The sequence below is a fragment of the Hibiscus syriacus genome, unplaced genomic scaffold, assembly GCF_006381635.1.
Source record: "Hibiscus syriacus cultivar Baekdansim isolate YM2019G1 unplaced genomic scaffold, ASM638163v2 tig00111191_pilon, whole genome shotgun sequence".
Classification (NCBI taxonomy): domain Eukaryota; kingdom Viridiplantae; phylum Streptophyta; class Magnoliopsida; order Malvales; family Malvaceae; genus Hibiscus; species Hibiscus syriacus.
In genome coordinates, this window is record NW_024063010.1 from 1,673,433 (window position 1) to 1,691,851 (window position 18,419).

General features: G+C 31.7%; 1 protein-coding gene across 1 annotated transcript; it reads right to left on the minus strand.

Annotated features, from left to right (window-relative positions):
• Window positions 1-267: 267 nt before the first annotated feature.
• LOC120155400 lies at window positions 268-1,170 on the minus strand. Its single transcript, XM_039166963.1, has 3 exons — window positions 1,132-1,170; window positions 970-1,044; window positions 268-882 (listed from the first exon to the last, which is right to left on the minus strand). Exons 2-3 carry the CDS (start codon window positions 1,036-1,038, stop codon window positions 268-270), a joined length of 684 nt encoding a protein of 227 aa, XP_039022894.1. The 5' UTR covers window positions 1,039-1,044; window positions 1,132-1,170.
• Between the last annotated feature and the right edge of the window lie 17,249 nt (window positions 1,171-18,419).

Consider the following 18,419-nt stretch of genomic DNA (forward strand, 5'->3'; position numbering starts at 1 on the left):
AGTCAACGGATTCACCCACTTCCGTCATGGAAACTGACGTGAAACCCTATAACCATGACATGTGGCATATTAAAAACATGTTTTTTTAAATTTTTTCGCTAAATTATACTATTCATCACTCAACTATCTTCTCACTCTTATTTTAGTCACTAAAATTTAAATTTTTTATTTAATTATTAAACTATAGAATTGCTCTTATTTTAATAACTCAAATTTATTTTATTAATAAATCAAATTTATTTTATTAATATTTTAATAACTCAAAGTTTAAATTACTTTTATTAATGAGGTGTTTAAGCAACTTGAGAAGAGAAAGGTTCTGAGCAACGTTGAGAAGGCGGGGTTGTTATCCAAGGCGGAGGAGCTTGGACTTTCGTCAATAGAGAAACTCGGCATTTTTTCTAAAGCCGAGGAGTTGGGGCTGCTCAGCTTGTTGGAGAAGGCGGCCAGTGTATCCCCTTCCACGCTGGCTTCAGCGGCACTTCCAGCTTTAGTGACGGCTCTGTTAGCTGTAGTGATTGTATAGTTTAATAATGGGTTTAGCATTACACAAGCCAAGAAAACACAATATAAGTTTATAACAATGGTAATCGAGAAAGTGCAAATAAAGTTGAAAATTGAAATCAATGTGAAAAAAACAGAGGCGAAATTTGAAGCTCTAGGGTTTCGACTACTCACAACAAAGATGTTGCAATCAGTTTTAAGAGAAAAGGACTCCAGAGAAGTTTCACCCCTACTTTCAAAAGGTCTTATATTATCATTCTTTCTCGTAAACCTCACAGCTCCACCCTTCTTTAGAGGGTAAATTTCACTCAAAACTTCATTCAATGTGCCGCTCGTCTTTGCACCTTGTAGTATCAGTGTTTTATTACCTGTTTCCACCTGCCAAACACAATTTTAATTAAAAAAACAATTTTTTGACATAAATCTCCATTGAAAGGAAATCTAAAAAATTTCTTAAACACTTACGAGCTTTGGAGCTCGTTTTTCTAACGCCCTTCTGACTCTACCACTCCTAGGGGTCTTAATTTTCATCATGATTTCCTGTAAAGAACAAATAAAGATAAACAAATTTATTGGGATAGAAATAAAATTCTAAATCAACAGAGAGTGGAAGAGCTGGTGACTTACAGAAGAGAAAAGAAGGCCAGTGTATCCCCTTTCACGCTGGGTACGTCGGCACTTCCAGCTTTAGTGGTCGTGCTGTTGGTTGTAGTGATTTCATAGTTTAATAATAAATTAAAAAAAATTAAATTTTATTGACTAAAATAAGAGTGATAAGATAGTTGAATGATGTAATTTACCTAAAAAATAAAAAAAAAACATGTTTTTTTAAGTGCCACATGTCAATTTGTTATATGTCAGAGGGTTCCACGTCATCTTCCGTGACGAAAATGGGTATACCCATTGACGGCAGAAAACATTATGTAGTTAATCGAGAATTTTTAAACTTTATGCACGAAATTGAGAATCAAGTATAGTTCATGTATGAATAGGGTAATTAACCCAAAACAATTGAACCTAAAACCCCATCCTTATAGAGTTTTGATATGCGCTTCTTACTTATAAGACTTAATCGGTAAGTTTGATTAAATTCATTTACTTTTGATCTTTTAGTATTTATGTTATAAATGGATATATATTTGTAGTCTTTGTAAAAATTTGAGAACCACAAGTGGTATTTAATACCCAATAAGTAGATGTTGCTAAATTAATATCAATTACACAAATACCTAAAATGAACTTTTTGCTTTCTTTTGTCTTCTTGACCTCTTCAAGGTAGACATGACAATTCCTCTTCTAGTATCCAATTTTATCACAATGGAAACATTTTTCTTCTTTAAAAATTCATCATTTAGGTTTCAATGCATGATTTGCTTTGGACTTGAGTTTTCCATTACCTTTAGACTTTCCCATAGCCTTAGGTTTTTTCCTTTCTTTTATCGCTACATACCGTCAGAATGAGCTTAGGTGTCCAATCTTTATCATGTTAATCTTAAAAGTTCGCAACATATTGAGTATCTGTCTAGTCAACTAAAATTCAAGATAAATTGACTAAAACTTTTTTATAACAATTACAAGATAATATCGGTGGCCAATTCATCACTCAGAGGGAATCTCAATTTTTCAATACTTACAATATAGCCTATTATTTTAAGAACATGAGTCCCACTGTAGCTCCCTTTGTCATTTCACATCGAAACAAAGCTTTAGAGGTTATATACCTCTCTTGACGTGCTTACCCCTCATACAATTGTTTGATGAATTCTATCATCTCATAGACAACCATATCCTGATGTTGCTTCTGAAGCTTAAAAGTCAGGGTGGCTACCATTAGACATCTCCACGTCTACAATGTCATTCATGTACTTTTTATATGATGTATAACATCTTTGGAGGCATCTTTCGTTGGTTATTTAGGAAAGAGTTCTTCAATGACTCATGATTTTTGTTCTTGTTAAGGATAATCCTCAATTATGGAACCAATCAAGGAAGTTCAAACAATTAGTCCATCTCAAGGATTGGTCGTAATAATAACGAATTTGTGTTGTTTGCCATAATATATATACAACATTAATAGATGATTTATGAGTATGTTTACCAAGCTTATTAATAGGTCTTAAAAGAAGCTCCCAATATCTTCATTAAATTAATAACCCTCATATTTTAATTTCGAAAGTACTTTTTATGAAGTTTTCCTAGTGGGGAAGGATCCATATTTCACCTCCTCTTAAGTGAGCTTTGGATTTACTCTCAAGATTATAAATATATAGGTAAGCAACATTGCTAATTACAACTTGTCGTAACCGTTTTCTGGCGTAGACAATCGTTTAATTGTTTTAAAAACAGTTACGATTTTAATTTTAGAAAAATTCGTGATTTTGAATTAAATTGGGTAAAAATGAAAAGAGTTGCCATCGACCTTTGGGTTAGGTAGGTCGAATACCTAAAAGCGTCTTTTAAAAACAATTTTAAGAAAAATCATTTTTTAAGACAAAAGCTTATCTGCGTTTACCAAATATTCGATTAAAATGGGTTCGGGAGTCGGTTACGCGTGGGGAAGGATTAGCACCCCCACAACGCCCAAAACTGGTACTATGTCGTTTATACGTTGTCGTAATAGTAGAAATTACAAATCAAATATAAAATTAAACTATGATCTGTTTATTGAAATTTAATTAATTTGCTTCTAGTTAATTATTTAAAAGTGTTCTTGAAATATATTTAAATAAATAACATTAAACTAATAAAATAGTGTTTGCTAAAAATTTGAATAGTAAAATATATACGTATGAATATATAAGATTTTTTTTAAATAAATCAATCAATCCACATAATAACATTAATACAATTGAAATTACTTTACATGCTTATAGCAAAATCAAGTAAATTTATATTATATATATATATATATATATATATATATATATATATATATAATAGTAGAGTCAAAAATATATTAAATATATATGTATAACACCAAAAAAAAATATGTAAGCTCAAATATATTAAGTATATATACATATATTATTTAGTACATGCGTGAAATATGAAACAAAAATATATGTGAAATATATATTTACAACATATATATACGTAAAACTATAATTATAGGAATAAAGATATAACTTATATATTTTATAATATTTACATATACGTGGTGATTAAGAATGATAAAGGATATTAATAATAACTTGTAATTATAAAATACAAAATCAACATCAAACCAAGATAATAATTAAATATCAAACAATATATATACTAACAATGAAAATAACTCAAAAAATAATATTATAGATTTAAATAAAATACACACCATAATTATAAAATGATCAAAATCAAATAATATGGAGAAAAACTAAAATGAATTAATAAAAAACGTATAATACTAAAACATGAATAAATTAAAGTAAGATAGTTAGATCTCAAATATAAGCATAATTATTCATATAAACAAGTAAGGACGAAATTAAAATTATCAATAACTAATAAACTTGAAATGAAAATAATGAAAACTTCATTAATGACCAAATTAAAATAATACAAATGATTGCTTGGTATTGCGTGCGTGAGAACCAGAACCCCCTCTCTTCTTTCTTTTTTTTCTTTTCCCCCTTCACGTATATCTCTGCCCCTTCCTCCAGCTTGCTTTCATTCCCTTTGATTTATAATTTCTTCATGGTGGTGGTAAAGGGTAGTGGAATAATGGTGGAGTAGGTTTTAGGTTTAGTGGGGGCTTTTGTTGAAGTGGAATGGTAGGTATTGATAGTGGCAGTGGGTGGATGTTGAATGAAAATGGTGCTTACAGCTTCCCCTCTTTTCTCATTGATGTGACACAGGAATGAAGCAAAGATAATAAAGCACCATTTTTCATCTTGGTTTCTTCTTGTCACATTGCGAACTCTTCACTGGAAATGTTAATTCTTCTCTTCCTGCGAAATTCGTCGAGTCCTTGTTGCAAATAATGTTATATTTGCTTCGTTCTCTTGGCCGAGTCTTCATCTTCAGTTCCTCAGGTTATGGGTTCTTCTCATTATTATCTTTCTACTAGAAATATTGATCCCTCTAGTGATACGTTTCTGATTCGAAGTATTGTGAATCGAACAAAGGAAATACCAATCCCTCAATCGAGGCGTCACTGATTCGAAATGCCATGAATCGAGTGATAGGTCGAACAAGCTCTTATCATTATGAACTTCTTCTCCCTCTATAGGATGAGTTCTTCTCATTATGAACTCTTAATTGGAAATGTTCATCCCTCAAGCGAGGCATCTTCTGTTTCAAGGGAAACTATCTCAAGCGAGGCAAAATCTTCTGTTTCGAGGGAAACTATCTCAAGAGAGACAAAATCTTCTGTTTCGAGGGAAACTATCTCAAGCGAGACAAAATCTTCTGTTTCGAGGGAAACTATCTCAAGAGAGACAAAATCTTCTGTTTCAAGGGAAATTATCTCAAGCGAGACAAAATCTTATGTTTCAAGGAAAACTATCTCAAGCGAGACAAAATCTTCTGTTTCAAGGGAAACTATCTCAAGCGAGACAAAATCTTCTGTTTCAAGGGAAACTATCTCAAGCGAGATAAAAAATTTTGTTTCAAGGGAAACTATCTCAAGCGAGATAAAATCTTATGTTTTAAGGGAAACTATCTCAAGCGAGATAAAATCTTCTGTTTCAAGGGAAACTATCTCAAGCGAGATAAAATCTTCTGTTTCGAGGGAAACTATCTCAAGCGAGATAAAATCTTTGTTTCGAGGGAAACTATCTCAAGCGAGATAAAATCTTCTGTTTCAATAGAAACTATCTCAAGCGAGATAAAATCTTCTGTTTCGAGGGAAACTATCTTAAGCGAGATAAAATCTTCTGTGTTTCAAGGGAAACTATCTCAAGCGAGATAAAATCTTCTGTTTCAATAGAAACTATCTCAAGCAAGATAAAATCTTTTGTTTCAAGGGAAACTATCTCATGCGAGATAAAATCTTCTGTTTCAATGGAAACTATCTCAAGCGAGATAAAATCTTCTGTTTCAAGGGAAACTATCTCAAGCGAGATAAAATCTTCTGTTTCAATAGAAACTATCTCAAGCGAGATAAAATCTTTTGTTTCAAGGAAAAACAATATTGAGTGAAATAAATCTTCTTATTTCGTGTAAAAAATGTCTCTAGCGAGACAAATCTTGCTTTAAGAAAAACATAATATAGTGAAATGAAATATCTTGTTTTGAATAAAACCTGTCCCAAGCGAGACAAATCTTGTTTTAAGAAAAACAATCTCCAGTCAAATGAAATGTCTTCTTTCAAGTAAAACAGTCTCAAGTGAGACAAAGTTTGTTTTAAGAAAAACAATCTTCAGTCAAATGAAATATCTTCTTTCAAGTAAAGTAGTCTCAAGTGAGACAAAGTCTGTTTTAAGAAATACAATCTTCAGTGAGATAAATCCTCCGTATTAAATGAGATTGTCTCAAGCGAGACAAAATTTGTCTGGAAATGTTGAATCTGAAGATGATTTCTCCCTCTTGCTGAGGATGTCTTTTGGTCTTTTACTCTTCCTGAAAGATCTGCAAAAATGTAGTTGAATGCAACTATCATGAATGAATGTTTGATGCAAAGATGCAAATTCATGTAGCTGTAATGCATGTTTTTCTCGATTAATAGCAGTGGAAAGGTGCTCATGCAATCTTGGTTCTCTTCTTGATCTGTTTGTCTTCATTCTTTTCTCACACCAAGGTGTACCATCGCATTTCTTTGCAAACATCTCCTTTCATGGCTCCCTAACACAATTGTTTTCCAATTTATGATTATGAGCTCCTAGGTCTGAGGTACCTCTGTCAATTTCCTGGTTAAACTCTCCAGAGAGATTGTCCTGTTTGAAAATGTTTTCTTTTTTTAATTTAATATGAAAAATTAATTTAAGAAAAAATGTCATTCTTTTAGGCTCACAATTGAAGCAAATCACAGAACATGAGTTCAGTAAATATCAAGAGAATCAACAGCTCTTTAATCTTTCAAAGTTATACCTATTTGACAAGTGTCAAAATTGATGGGTTGGTTTCAAGTTAGCTCCTTTAAGTTTCTAAGGTTTTGGTCATCAAAATTTCATTTCATGTTTAGTCCCTGTGAACCTTACAATATGCCCCTCTCTTTTAGCTTGGCATTTTAATCAGATATGGACAAAATGACGCAACTAGCATAGCCAATTACTAAACTTTCTAGAAAACTTATATTTCATTTCTCTGAAATCTTCTATTTGTTCAAGCTTCGTAGACTCATCTAACCAAGGTAGTGTAGAAATATCGATCTAAAATTAAATTTCTTAGTGCTCGTATGAAATTGACTATAACAGGTGTTCCTTAACTCTGTTAGTCCATCTTTACCGAAACTTCTTATTTATAAAATTTGCCATGGTCTGGCTAGCTGAGATTAGCTTTATTGTAATTTGCCTTTATCAGGCTAGCTGAAGGGTTCATCTCATCACAAAGTCTTTGACTTGGCAATCACAGTGGAGCATACACCGAATTGCCAAGTATCCGATCAAGGTCATGGTTTGAATACAATCTATTCATAAAGTCAAGGCTTTCGAGTTTCCTCTATAACCAATTTCCTTAGCGGAATAGCTCAGCTTTATTGTATATAATAGTATAATAAGCTAGTGAATATTATCCATAAAGCCAGGGCTATCAACCAATTGCTCTAGAGGGACAACTCAAGCTTTATTGTATATATATATTATTATAATATGGGTATACATATCAATTTCTTAAGCTTGTCAAGAAAAACCTGTTATAGTCTAGGTGTTGTTGAAAGTCACAAAATCTCATCGTTAGAGTTCAATTTCCAAGCAACTGACCCAAACCAGATTCATCTACTTGACTATTTCATCCGTAAAGATCATAATCATCATTGAACGTCTTCAACAGAAGTGTAGTCTAAGAAGTTTTTGCAATGTCATACATAAGAAATACCCCATGTTGTCCGCTCCTATTCATACCTGAATGCCAAGCCTTTTGATCATTTCCTCATGAGAGGAGAAGGCTAAAGTGGTCCCTACAAGAGAAGGGTATGGGATTCGAATGTATCATCTGTGGTAAGGTCAAGGGTCCTTTTTTATCAGTTTTCAATTTTGTCAAAGATCTATAACTCTGATCTTAAAAGAGCTTTTATTCAAAATGATATTCAAATAATTTCGAGTCTGAAAATTATTCATTGCTCATAACCTCAGAAGGTAGCATTTTACTTAAAATGTTTGATTGTCAAGTGACTTACAAACTTTTTAACGAAAAGAGAAAAAAAAAAGAAATTCAAACAAGATAATATACGAGCGCATCAAAAGTTCAGTGGTTGTAATGATTTTTCTTGGTTTGCATCAGAATGCCCTATCATCATTCGAATGTCCATGCCCCTGAATTGATTAATTATTGAACCTTGCGCTTTAATGCCCCACAATTCTTAGTAGTATGCCCCGAGCTTCCCATGTGTTAGCTACACACTGCATTAGCATCATGCCCCTCAGGAAATGGAGGTTCTTTTGGTTTAGACCTAACTGGAGTCACGATATTCTTCTCAACTAGTACTGGGAGGAGCTCTTCATATTTCAACGGAATTTTTTTAACAGGGGTCTTCTCTTGGGTCATTTTATAAGGTTTGGCCCCATGATTAGCTGAATAAGAACTCATTGTATTGACATCGGTTCCTTTCTTAACGTCAGTACTGTCAGAGCCTCTTATCTTGCCATTCCTAATGGCGTTCTCGATTAATTCCCCATAAATGACCAAGTCGGCAAAGTTCTTGGTAGCATTTCCTACCAGATGCCCTAGATATGGATCCTTCAAGGTATGCACAAAGATAATTGTAGCCTCCTTCTCCAACAACGGGGGTTGTACTTGTGATGCCACATCGCGCCATCTTTGGGCGTACTTCCTGAAGGTTTCGCTGTGTCATTTTTCCATGTTTTGCAATGTCCACCTATCATGTACCAGGTCAATGACATGACGATACTGCTCCAAAAATTCTTGTGCCAAATCTCTCCATAATTTGATCTGGGATCTGATCAACTGATTGTACCATTTGATCGTCGTTCCAGTAAGACTATCCTGGAAGCAATGCATCGGAAGCTTCTCATTTTTAGTGTAACCTGTCATTCTCCTACAGAACGTGATGAGGTGGGTCGTTGGGCAAGTGCTCCCGTTGTATTTTTCGAAGTCTGGTGCTTTGAACTTTGGGGGTAATATGAGGTCAGGAACCAAGCTTAGATCTCTTGCGTCACTCCCATAGAATGCATTGACCATCTCCTTGGATTTTACCATCTCTTCTATATCTTTCATTCTTTGGATAACCTCTTTATTTGCAGTTAATTCATTTTAGTCAGGGAGCTCAATATTAACACATTGTTCACCTGGCTTCATCCCAGAAGCAGCAGGACAGTCAGTGGGGAATGAAGCTCCAGCATTATATTATGGGTTCTGGATAGTGAAGCAGACTGGTGATCGGATTCCTTGATGAGCAGAGATGTGCTCAGGAATGTGAACAGGTGTGAAACCCGGAGGATGTATGGGGTATTCCACAGTGGTATTTCCACCTGTAGCATGTTTCTTAAACATCTCTTCAATCCTTTGTAGTAGACCGGCTTGCGAGTTTATTATCTCTTCTTCTATCTTATTTAATCTCTCTCTCATTTCTTCTTGAGCTTGCTTTTGTTCTTGTTCAAGTTGGATCATTCTTGCCTCCATTTTCTTAGTTGTATTTCGAGTTCCGTACGGGTATGAGCTCAATGCCAGAATAACTACAATGATTGGAAATTATATTTTATATTATTTTTGGTGTTTTAATGAATGAATGAATGTCTTAATGTAAAATATGTAAAATAAATGCAATGAATAATGAATGTATGCAAAAATGTTGATCCCAACGATGGATATTGTAGAACAATTTTCACCAGTGATAAAAGCTTTCACATTACTAGACAATCCACTTTACAGACATGCCTTCACTTAGAAGGTTGAGTCTGAAGTTGATTACTGCTTTATCTTGGATCTTCGTCCTTAAAAATGATGCCCTTCAAGCGCTTTGTAACCTAACTCTGTTAATGCCCCGGTGACACTGAAATGCATTACTCCTTGATGGTTAACGATGAAATGATCATAGATAAGAATTTATTTCTGGATTATTCCTTGGATTAGTGGATTATCATTTCAGTCTTGAATGTTGCACGATTTTTGAGTTCACTGCTTCATCTTGGATCTTCGTTTTTGGAATTGATGCCCCTTAATACTTTGTAAACTAACTCCATTAATGCTTCAGCAGTGTTGAAGTCAGTACGTTGCTCCTTGAAGGCTAGTTATGAGATGATCGTAGATAAGAATCTATTGTTGGATTACTTCTTGGATCAAAGGATCAACTTTCCAATCTCAAATGTTATACGCTCTTCATTCTAGTACTCTGGACTTCTCTTAACACTCAGAACATGTCTGTGTATGCGACTGCTTGATTGAAAATTTTTATCTCTTCTTGTGAAGATTTTCTAATGAATATCCACTTGCGAATCAACACTTTTGCATTATGTTATTAAGATGCAATGCAATGCAAATAAAGATGAAAAATGACACAAACAAAAGAAAGAAGTTAGTGTACACAAACAAAAGAAAAGAAATTAGTTAGTACAGGTAAGATAATCAATACAGATAAAATTGTTATTCAAAGATGAATAAAACACCTACCCCGTCATGATATCTACCCAAACAGGCTTTAATTAAATAACATTCCTACCCGGACATGCTTTCTACCCACAATGATGTATTTTCAAGAAAATAATCCTAACTGCATGGTATCTAGTTCACATGTTGTTATTAAACAGTATTTAAAGCAAAAAGAAAAGGTTCATAAACGCTCCTCCTTTGTGTACACCTATTTGGCTACCTACTGACGGACAAAGATTCAGTAATCGTTCTACGGTTCACTAAATGCATGGTTTCGGCTCTATCAAGAAAAGGTACTCGAATTGTCTTTGATGTCAGCGCCCCCTTGGGCTGTCAAACCCTCGATCCTCACCCATTACAGGTTTCAAGCGGAACGAGTTCAATTCGAGAGGATACATTCCCTTATGCCTATGCGGAGAATAAATTCCCTCGAAGACATAAGGTATATGAATCCCGAAGGTTACTTGTTAGGCCTGCACGGAGAATAAATTCTCACGAAGGTGTCATTTTCGCCCCCACATAGAAAGGTTCAGAGCTCGAGTATAGAGCTTATGTTATACAAATCCCATGATGTGTGTGAGGAGGAACATTTAACCCTTTGACTCAAAAGGAAAACGACACCACTTGATGAAAACTTGGACAGATCTGAAAGCAAAAATTCAAATGTTAGTATGACAATAAAAATAATGAAGCAATTAAAAACTTCAATAAAAGGATCATAAATTAACTAAAGACTCGAACTCATAATTTCCACCAAACGACAATGTGTAACCGACCTACAGATTGACTCTCTAAAAAGTCCCCAGTAGAGTCGCCAAGTTGTCATAACCATTTTTCGGCGTGGACAATCGTTTAATTGTTTTAAAAACAGTTACGATTTTAATTTTGGAAAAATTGGTGATTTTGAATTAAATTGGGTAAAATTGAAAAGAGTCGCCATCGACCTTTGGGTTAGGTAGGTCGAATACCTAAAAGCGTCTTTTAAAAACAATTTTAAGAAAAATCATTTTTTAAGACAAAAGTTGATCTGCGTTTACCAAATATTCGATTAAAATGGGTTCGGGAGTCGGTTACGCGTGGGGAAGGATTAGCACCCCCACAATGCCCAAAATTGGTACTGTGTCGTTTATACGTTGTCGTAATAGTAGAAATTACAAATCAAATATAAAATTAAACTATGATCTGTTTATTGAAATTTAATTAATTTGCTTCTAGTTAATTATTTAAAAGTGTTTTTGAAATATATTTAAATAAATAACATTAAACTAATAAAATAGTGTTTGCTAAAAATTTGAATAGTAAAATATATACGTATGAATATATAAGATTTTTTTTAAAATAAATCAATCAATCCACATAATAACATTAATACAATTGAAATTACTTTACATGCTTATAACAAAATCAAGTAAATTTATATTATATATATATATATATATATATATATATATATATAACAGTAGAGTCAAAAATATATTAAATATATATGTATAACACCAAAAAAAAATATGTAAGCTAAAATATATTAAGTATATATATACATATATTACTTAGTACATGCGTGAAATATGAAACAAAAATATATGTGAAATATATATTTACAACATATATATATATACGTAAAACTATAATTATAGGAATAAAGATATAACTTATATATTTTATAATATTTACATATACGTGGTGATTAAGAATGATAAAGGATATTAATAATAACTTGTAATTATAAAATACAAAATCAACATCAAACCAAGATAATAATTAAATATCAAACAATATATATATTAACAATGAAAATAACTCAAAAACAATATTATAGATTTAAATAAAATACACACCATAATTATAAAATAATCAAAATCAAATAATATGGAAAAAAAACTAAAATGAATTAATAAAAACGTATAATACTAAAACATGAATAAATTAAAGTAAGATAGTTAGATCTCAAATATAAGCATAATTATTCATATAAACAAGTAAGGACGAAATTTAAATTATCAATAACTAATAGACTTGAAATGAAAATAATGAAAACTTCATTAATGACCAAATTAAAATAATACAAACCAATAGGGTATGCTTCACTAATATTCTATATATGAAGAATTAAATTTTTGCTTGGTATTGCGTGCGTGATAACCAGAACCCCTCTTCTTTCTTTTTTTCTTTTTCCCCTTCACGTATATCTCTGCCCCTTCCTCCAGCTTGCTTCCATTCCCTTTGATTTATAATTTCTTCATGGGGGTGGTAAAGGGTAGTGGAATAATGGTGGAGTAGGTTTTAGGTTTAGTGGGAGCTTTTGTTGAAGTGGAATGGTAGGTATTGATAGTGGCAGTGGGTGGATGTTGAATGAAAATGGTGCTGACCCAACTCATATAATTCCTCTATTGGGTGAACAACATTTTATTCTAATCATCTCATGATTATCCCAATATCTAACCTCTAGGTTTCTAATCCGATTAGAGTAATCTAACTAAGTTATTAACTAATATTTCAACTAGTGAATATCACTTATTTATTCTTCGTGTTTAACAAAGATAAATTCATGTGCTCTACTTTGGCAAACCCATATAATATTGATTGAGGTTTTAATGAGTAAATATCGGAAGGTTATATTAACTTAGTTTTTACTAAGGGATTGAATAATTATCTTGCCGTTGATATTTTTTTTTGGTCTTATCAAATCATTAGCATGCTAGCATATCATTTATGGGATCACATGCATGAAAAATAAAAAGTAGTAAAAAATGCAATAATTATATCCTATAAACTAAGGTGGCTCATTCCAAGCCAATGGGATAACCGAAAGTTATCCTATGGGTGAAAGTTACTTCTCAAGCAAGTTTTCACTTTTATTCGGCTCGTCCTTCTTCTCTTTTGTCCATGTTTCTTTGTATAGATTACAATTTTAGAAATTTATTTTAAATACAACAAAATAAGATGAGAAAATAATTAAAATAGAAAAAAGAAAGACACGACACACAGGTCGTATTTATAAAATTAGAACCTTTTTAGAATAAAAATTAAATTGGTTTGTTGGGCTATAATTATGTATTACAAATACTGTGCATAACAAAAATAGCTTACAATGTGTTTTATCTTTTTTAAGGATTATCATATTGTTCCTATAACCATGGTTTGCCTAAACAAGCAATTCAACGAAAGTGACTTTTAAACCAGTACACAATCTCTGTGGAAAAACACAAGATTTGATATTTTTTATCAACAATATCGTGTTTTTAGGATTTTCAATCCTTGAGGTTTTTACCGAATCAACTCTTGTTCCTTTTCACATAAAAAAGACCACACTACCACAATCATTTTTCGTTAACATTTAACGAATAATGAAATAAATGCAAAGGCTACAAATTGATGATTAACGCTTAACCATCGATTGATATGAACACATATTAATCAAATTAACAAATTAATCATGATTGATTTAATCGTAGAGTTCAAATATCGAATATTTGTAAAATAAATAAATAACATGCATCTCATACAATTGCCTCACCAAATTAATTTAACATGAATTTGTATCTTATAAATGGTTTTGCTTCCATTGTTGGAATCGTCGGTACACCCTATGGTGCAACGAATAATAATCTGATGATCTCCTCTAGAGATCCAAGTATGAGAAACGAATCAGTGAGAAGATTTCAAAATATTACCTTATTTCATCTATAAACTTTTAATCTGAAATTGCAGTATTGTGTTGTGAATCTGATTTCCTTCAAACTTTTTCGATTCCAAGTCCCCACGATAGCATCACAACCGCTATGTAGTCCACTCAGTTGGAACAAATAATTTTGATTCTCTAACTGTTAGAGAATTTAACACCTAAGGCATAATTTAGTTGCTAGACCTTATACCTTTATACAACCTTAAAAACCTAATCCAAGTCAAATTACATTTTATCACATATATTATCTTAAATTTAATATTATAATTTTAAAAAAAATTGATAATTATAATAATTATCTTTCTTTTAAAATATAAACTTATTTTAACCTATATAAATGTTATATATATATATATATATTAATAGAATTTGACAATTACAATAATGATCTCTGTTTTGAAAATATAAATATATTTTAACTCAGATAAGATTTTATTATATAAATATATATTTCAATAAAGTTTGAAATTACAGTAATTGTCTCTTTTTTAAAATATAAAAACCTATTTCAATTGAGATTAGGTTCTATATCATAAATATATATATAAAATTACAATAATTATAATAATTTCATTTTAATTAAAATATTATATGTATCAAATGCATATATTAATTTTAACTAAATATTACTTTTAATATATATATATATAAATTATTTATAATTACAATAAATTATAATAATTTTATTTTAGTTCAAAATATTATGTGTATTAAATACATATATTATTTTTAACTAATAACTTATTTGTGCACAACTAGTTTGTACACATGTAATTCAGTTTATAATTGTTTGTTTCAACCATAGGATGTAATAAAACATACATAATGATAACAATATCATTAGTAACATTCACACCATCTCAATAACATTATCATCAGTAAGGAGTGTTATCAATCATCCTTAATGACACCATCTCAGTAACATTGACAACCTTATTGGCATGTAATTCTTTTGTTTAATCGATACCGAAATTAGATTCAATGTTTGCTTGGTATCAATACCCTTTCAATGGTATCGATACTTCCTCAACGGTATCAATACTGATTGAATCAATATCGATACTACCCAGCAAATTCATCCCCTTTTTAGCCTATAGTATCGGAATTGTTCTATCAGTACCGATACCCCTGCCCAGATTTTCCAATTTTAACCCGATTTTTAGCGAAATGGGCCAAATTTCTTTATATTAACACCCAAAAATGCTATGCAACTCTTCTCTACTTATCCATAAAAATTTCCCTTCATCTTATTTCACAAAACATCTAATATCTACCAAGAACATTAAATTCTAAGAATTTCACCACTTTTCTAATGTGTTTATAAATCTTATCCAATGTTTCTAGTCTCTCATTTGCCTCTATGACAAGTCAAATCTACCCTAAAACATCCATAAACACTCCTAGATTAATATATCCTTTCAAAACCCATTTTATAAAATCCCTATTATTTCCTTATCTCTTCATTTCAATCTCATCTAATCCTTTCTTATGCACATATATTACTCCATGTTACCAAAGTAACTCATAATTTAAAGAAAGCACTAACTAATAAAAATTTACCTTGTGCTAGGGAGGACAGAATACCCACGTGAAGATGAAGAAGAAGAAGAAGAAGTGTAGTAAATTACTTTACCTTCCTATTTCTTCTTATCTATTTTAATTCACTTTCCTTTAAAAAGGCTAAAATGTCCTCTTAACTGATCTATTTATACAATTTAGTTTAAACACTATTTAAAATCCTTCTTCTCATATTTTACCGCTAATTCAATTTAAATCTTAAATTTTCCAATATTTTCAATATAGTCCATGGTCATATATTTTGGGATATTACATTCATGTAATGTTAGCAGTAATATATAGAACGATTCTAATATTACAAACAATGAGTGGCAACTACCAATACATCATTGCTACCTAAGTTACAAGAAGTCATGGTTTGACATAACCTTTATGTGATTAACTTTTATGTATCAAATCCTTTTGTCATTTAAATCTGGATTGAACATAAGTCATGGATCAGTCACACTTGTATAGTTCATCTAATATTTTTTGACATCTTGGGTAGACTATTCAAAAGATTAACTGTGATATCTATCAATTTATTCGAGCATGGTAATGCATTTTATAGTCTCACTCAACCATGTGGCCTAAGATATTACTCTCATTATGTATGAGAGAAAAATCTTATATTGATCAACCATATCTCACTACATAGATCATGACATGTCCAACATTAGTCTTTATAGTGTAACCAGTTACGACACACGTTTGACTACATCAAAACATGTGACTCACAATGTTGGAATAATGACAATCTCAAGTATAAGGAGCATACATGTAGTTATCACCATGATTAATGTTGTGACTGTCACATAATGATCCAAGAAATATAATCATAGCGGTTCAATATGATATGTTGTTCTCCAACACATACCTATATTATTGATTTTAACATCTTCATGTCAGTGAGAACACATTGTCATCAATCAATTACACATTAGTCTTAATGTATTATTCTTGTCCAAGCTCACACTAATACTAAACTAAGGACTTTTTAAGAATAATCATATTATTCAAGGGACTTTATTATAGTTTAGTTTATTTTTATACATAGAAAACAAATAAAATAGTAATGACAATGTCTTATATTAATAAACAATATAAAATAAATATTTCCTTACAATCATCTCATGATTGGTCTTTGGGCATACTCTAACAGAATTATGATGGTTGTTTGTAGGTTGATAGGGTAGGTAGCCCTAATTGATGTGGTCATTTGTCAATTGATTCTGGTATATTACATAAGGTCTATCAGAGGTTACATCGAAGGGTCATGGCTTCATGAGAGGTGCAAGACTTCGAAGACCCTATGTCTAGAGATGTTCTTTTGGGCCTCAATTGTGGAGATGTTCTCCGGAGGTTTTGATTGTGAGATGAAGAGATCAGTCATGCGAAAGAGGTTCAAATATATATATATATATACCACAAAACTAATGAATTTATAGGTAAACTATGTATTTAGTCGCCCAACTATCACTTTGGTTCCGTTTGGTCACTGTCGTTAAAAGCTAAACAGAACTTCTAATGTGGCAATTTTTTTTATTTTTTTAATGATGACATGACATTATCTTATGATGACATGACATTATCACTGTTAATTTTTTAATGACAAGTGACCAAAATAGAATCAAAATGTAACTTTAGGTATGATTTTGAAAAAAAAATAGTTGATTGACCAAAACGAAACCAAATTGATAGTTTGGTGACTAAATGCATAGTTTACCCTAAATTTATTATAAGGTAAACAACCTATTTTGTTACCCACTTATTATTTATTTTGTTTTGGTCACCCAACTATTTTTTTTAAATCATGCATATTGTTACATTTTGTTTCTATATTGATCATTTGTAGTTTGGTTCAATAGTTAACTCAACCTAAATGTTAATTTCACATGGTATAATATTTTTAGTCCCTAAAAATGACACATTCTATCAAATTGGTTCTAATTTAGAAGAATTAAATAAAATAATATTTAGAAATCATGTTAATCTAGTTTTCATTTTGATTTGAAATAATTCAACTCTTTTATTAATCTTTATTGTGCTTTTTTATTTGAAATGTTCTAGGGTTTGACCGTGGATGATGATGATGGTTTTTGAAGGAGGGATAGTTTTATAATGCATATAGCTTTCTAAAATGTGTTAGCTGAGGAAAGCTCTAGGACTCAAACGTTAATCATTAGCTCTATGGATTAACCAGGAACTGCCAAGAGGAGGGGTGAATTGGCTTTAAGAGAATTTGATGGAATCTTAAATAAAAATTAAAACTTTTGGTACAATCGATTTAGAGTGGTTCGACTTTCTCAACTAAAGTCTATATCCACTATCTTAGCTTATACATTGAAATGACTCCACATTAATCGACTATACAAGCTAAGATGCCTTTATTGACCACTAGTAATGGGATATCCTTACCTTTGGATACCATCGAGATGCCTCTGTTGAGAGTACAGATGCATCCAACCTAAGCTTACAACTTATGGAGTTTCCCTAGGAGAATGGAGAGGCTCCGCTCTAGAAATAAGTGTGATTCCATTATACCTTAACGAGCGTCAAAACACCTTTCCCTTGTAATAAAAATTTCAACTCTTCACTTCTACCAAGGTAAAGATGTATTAGTCACACCTACAGAATTTTCTTAAAGATTAAGATGTCTCTATAATAACTATAATGCATTGTCACACACTAAGTTGCTTCATCGAATCAGTCAAGGGGATTTGAGATACCTTTGTTCCTCAATAAGTTCTCTTTGATATCGGTCGATAAAGTTGAGATGTCTCCATCCTGGTAATAGGAATTACTTTGTTGCCATTTCATAGGGTGTAGAGATGCCTCCACCTGAAAGGGTTGAGATGCCTTAGCATAATTCGTGGTTCTATATTGGGTTGGAGTTTCCTCACACTCCAACTCTTATAGCTTATTGTTTCCTCCAAAATGTCTTAGAGGCCTCTATTTAATATAGGAACTCATTTGTTGCTACGACGAG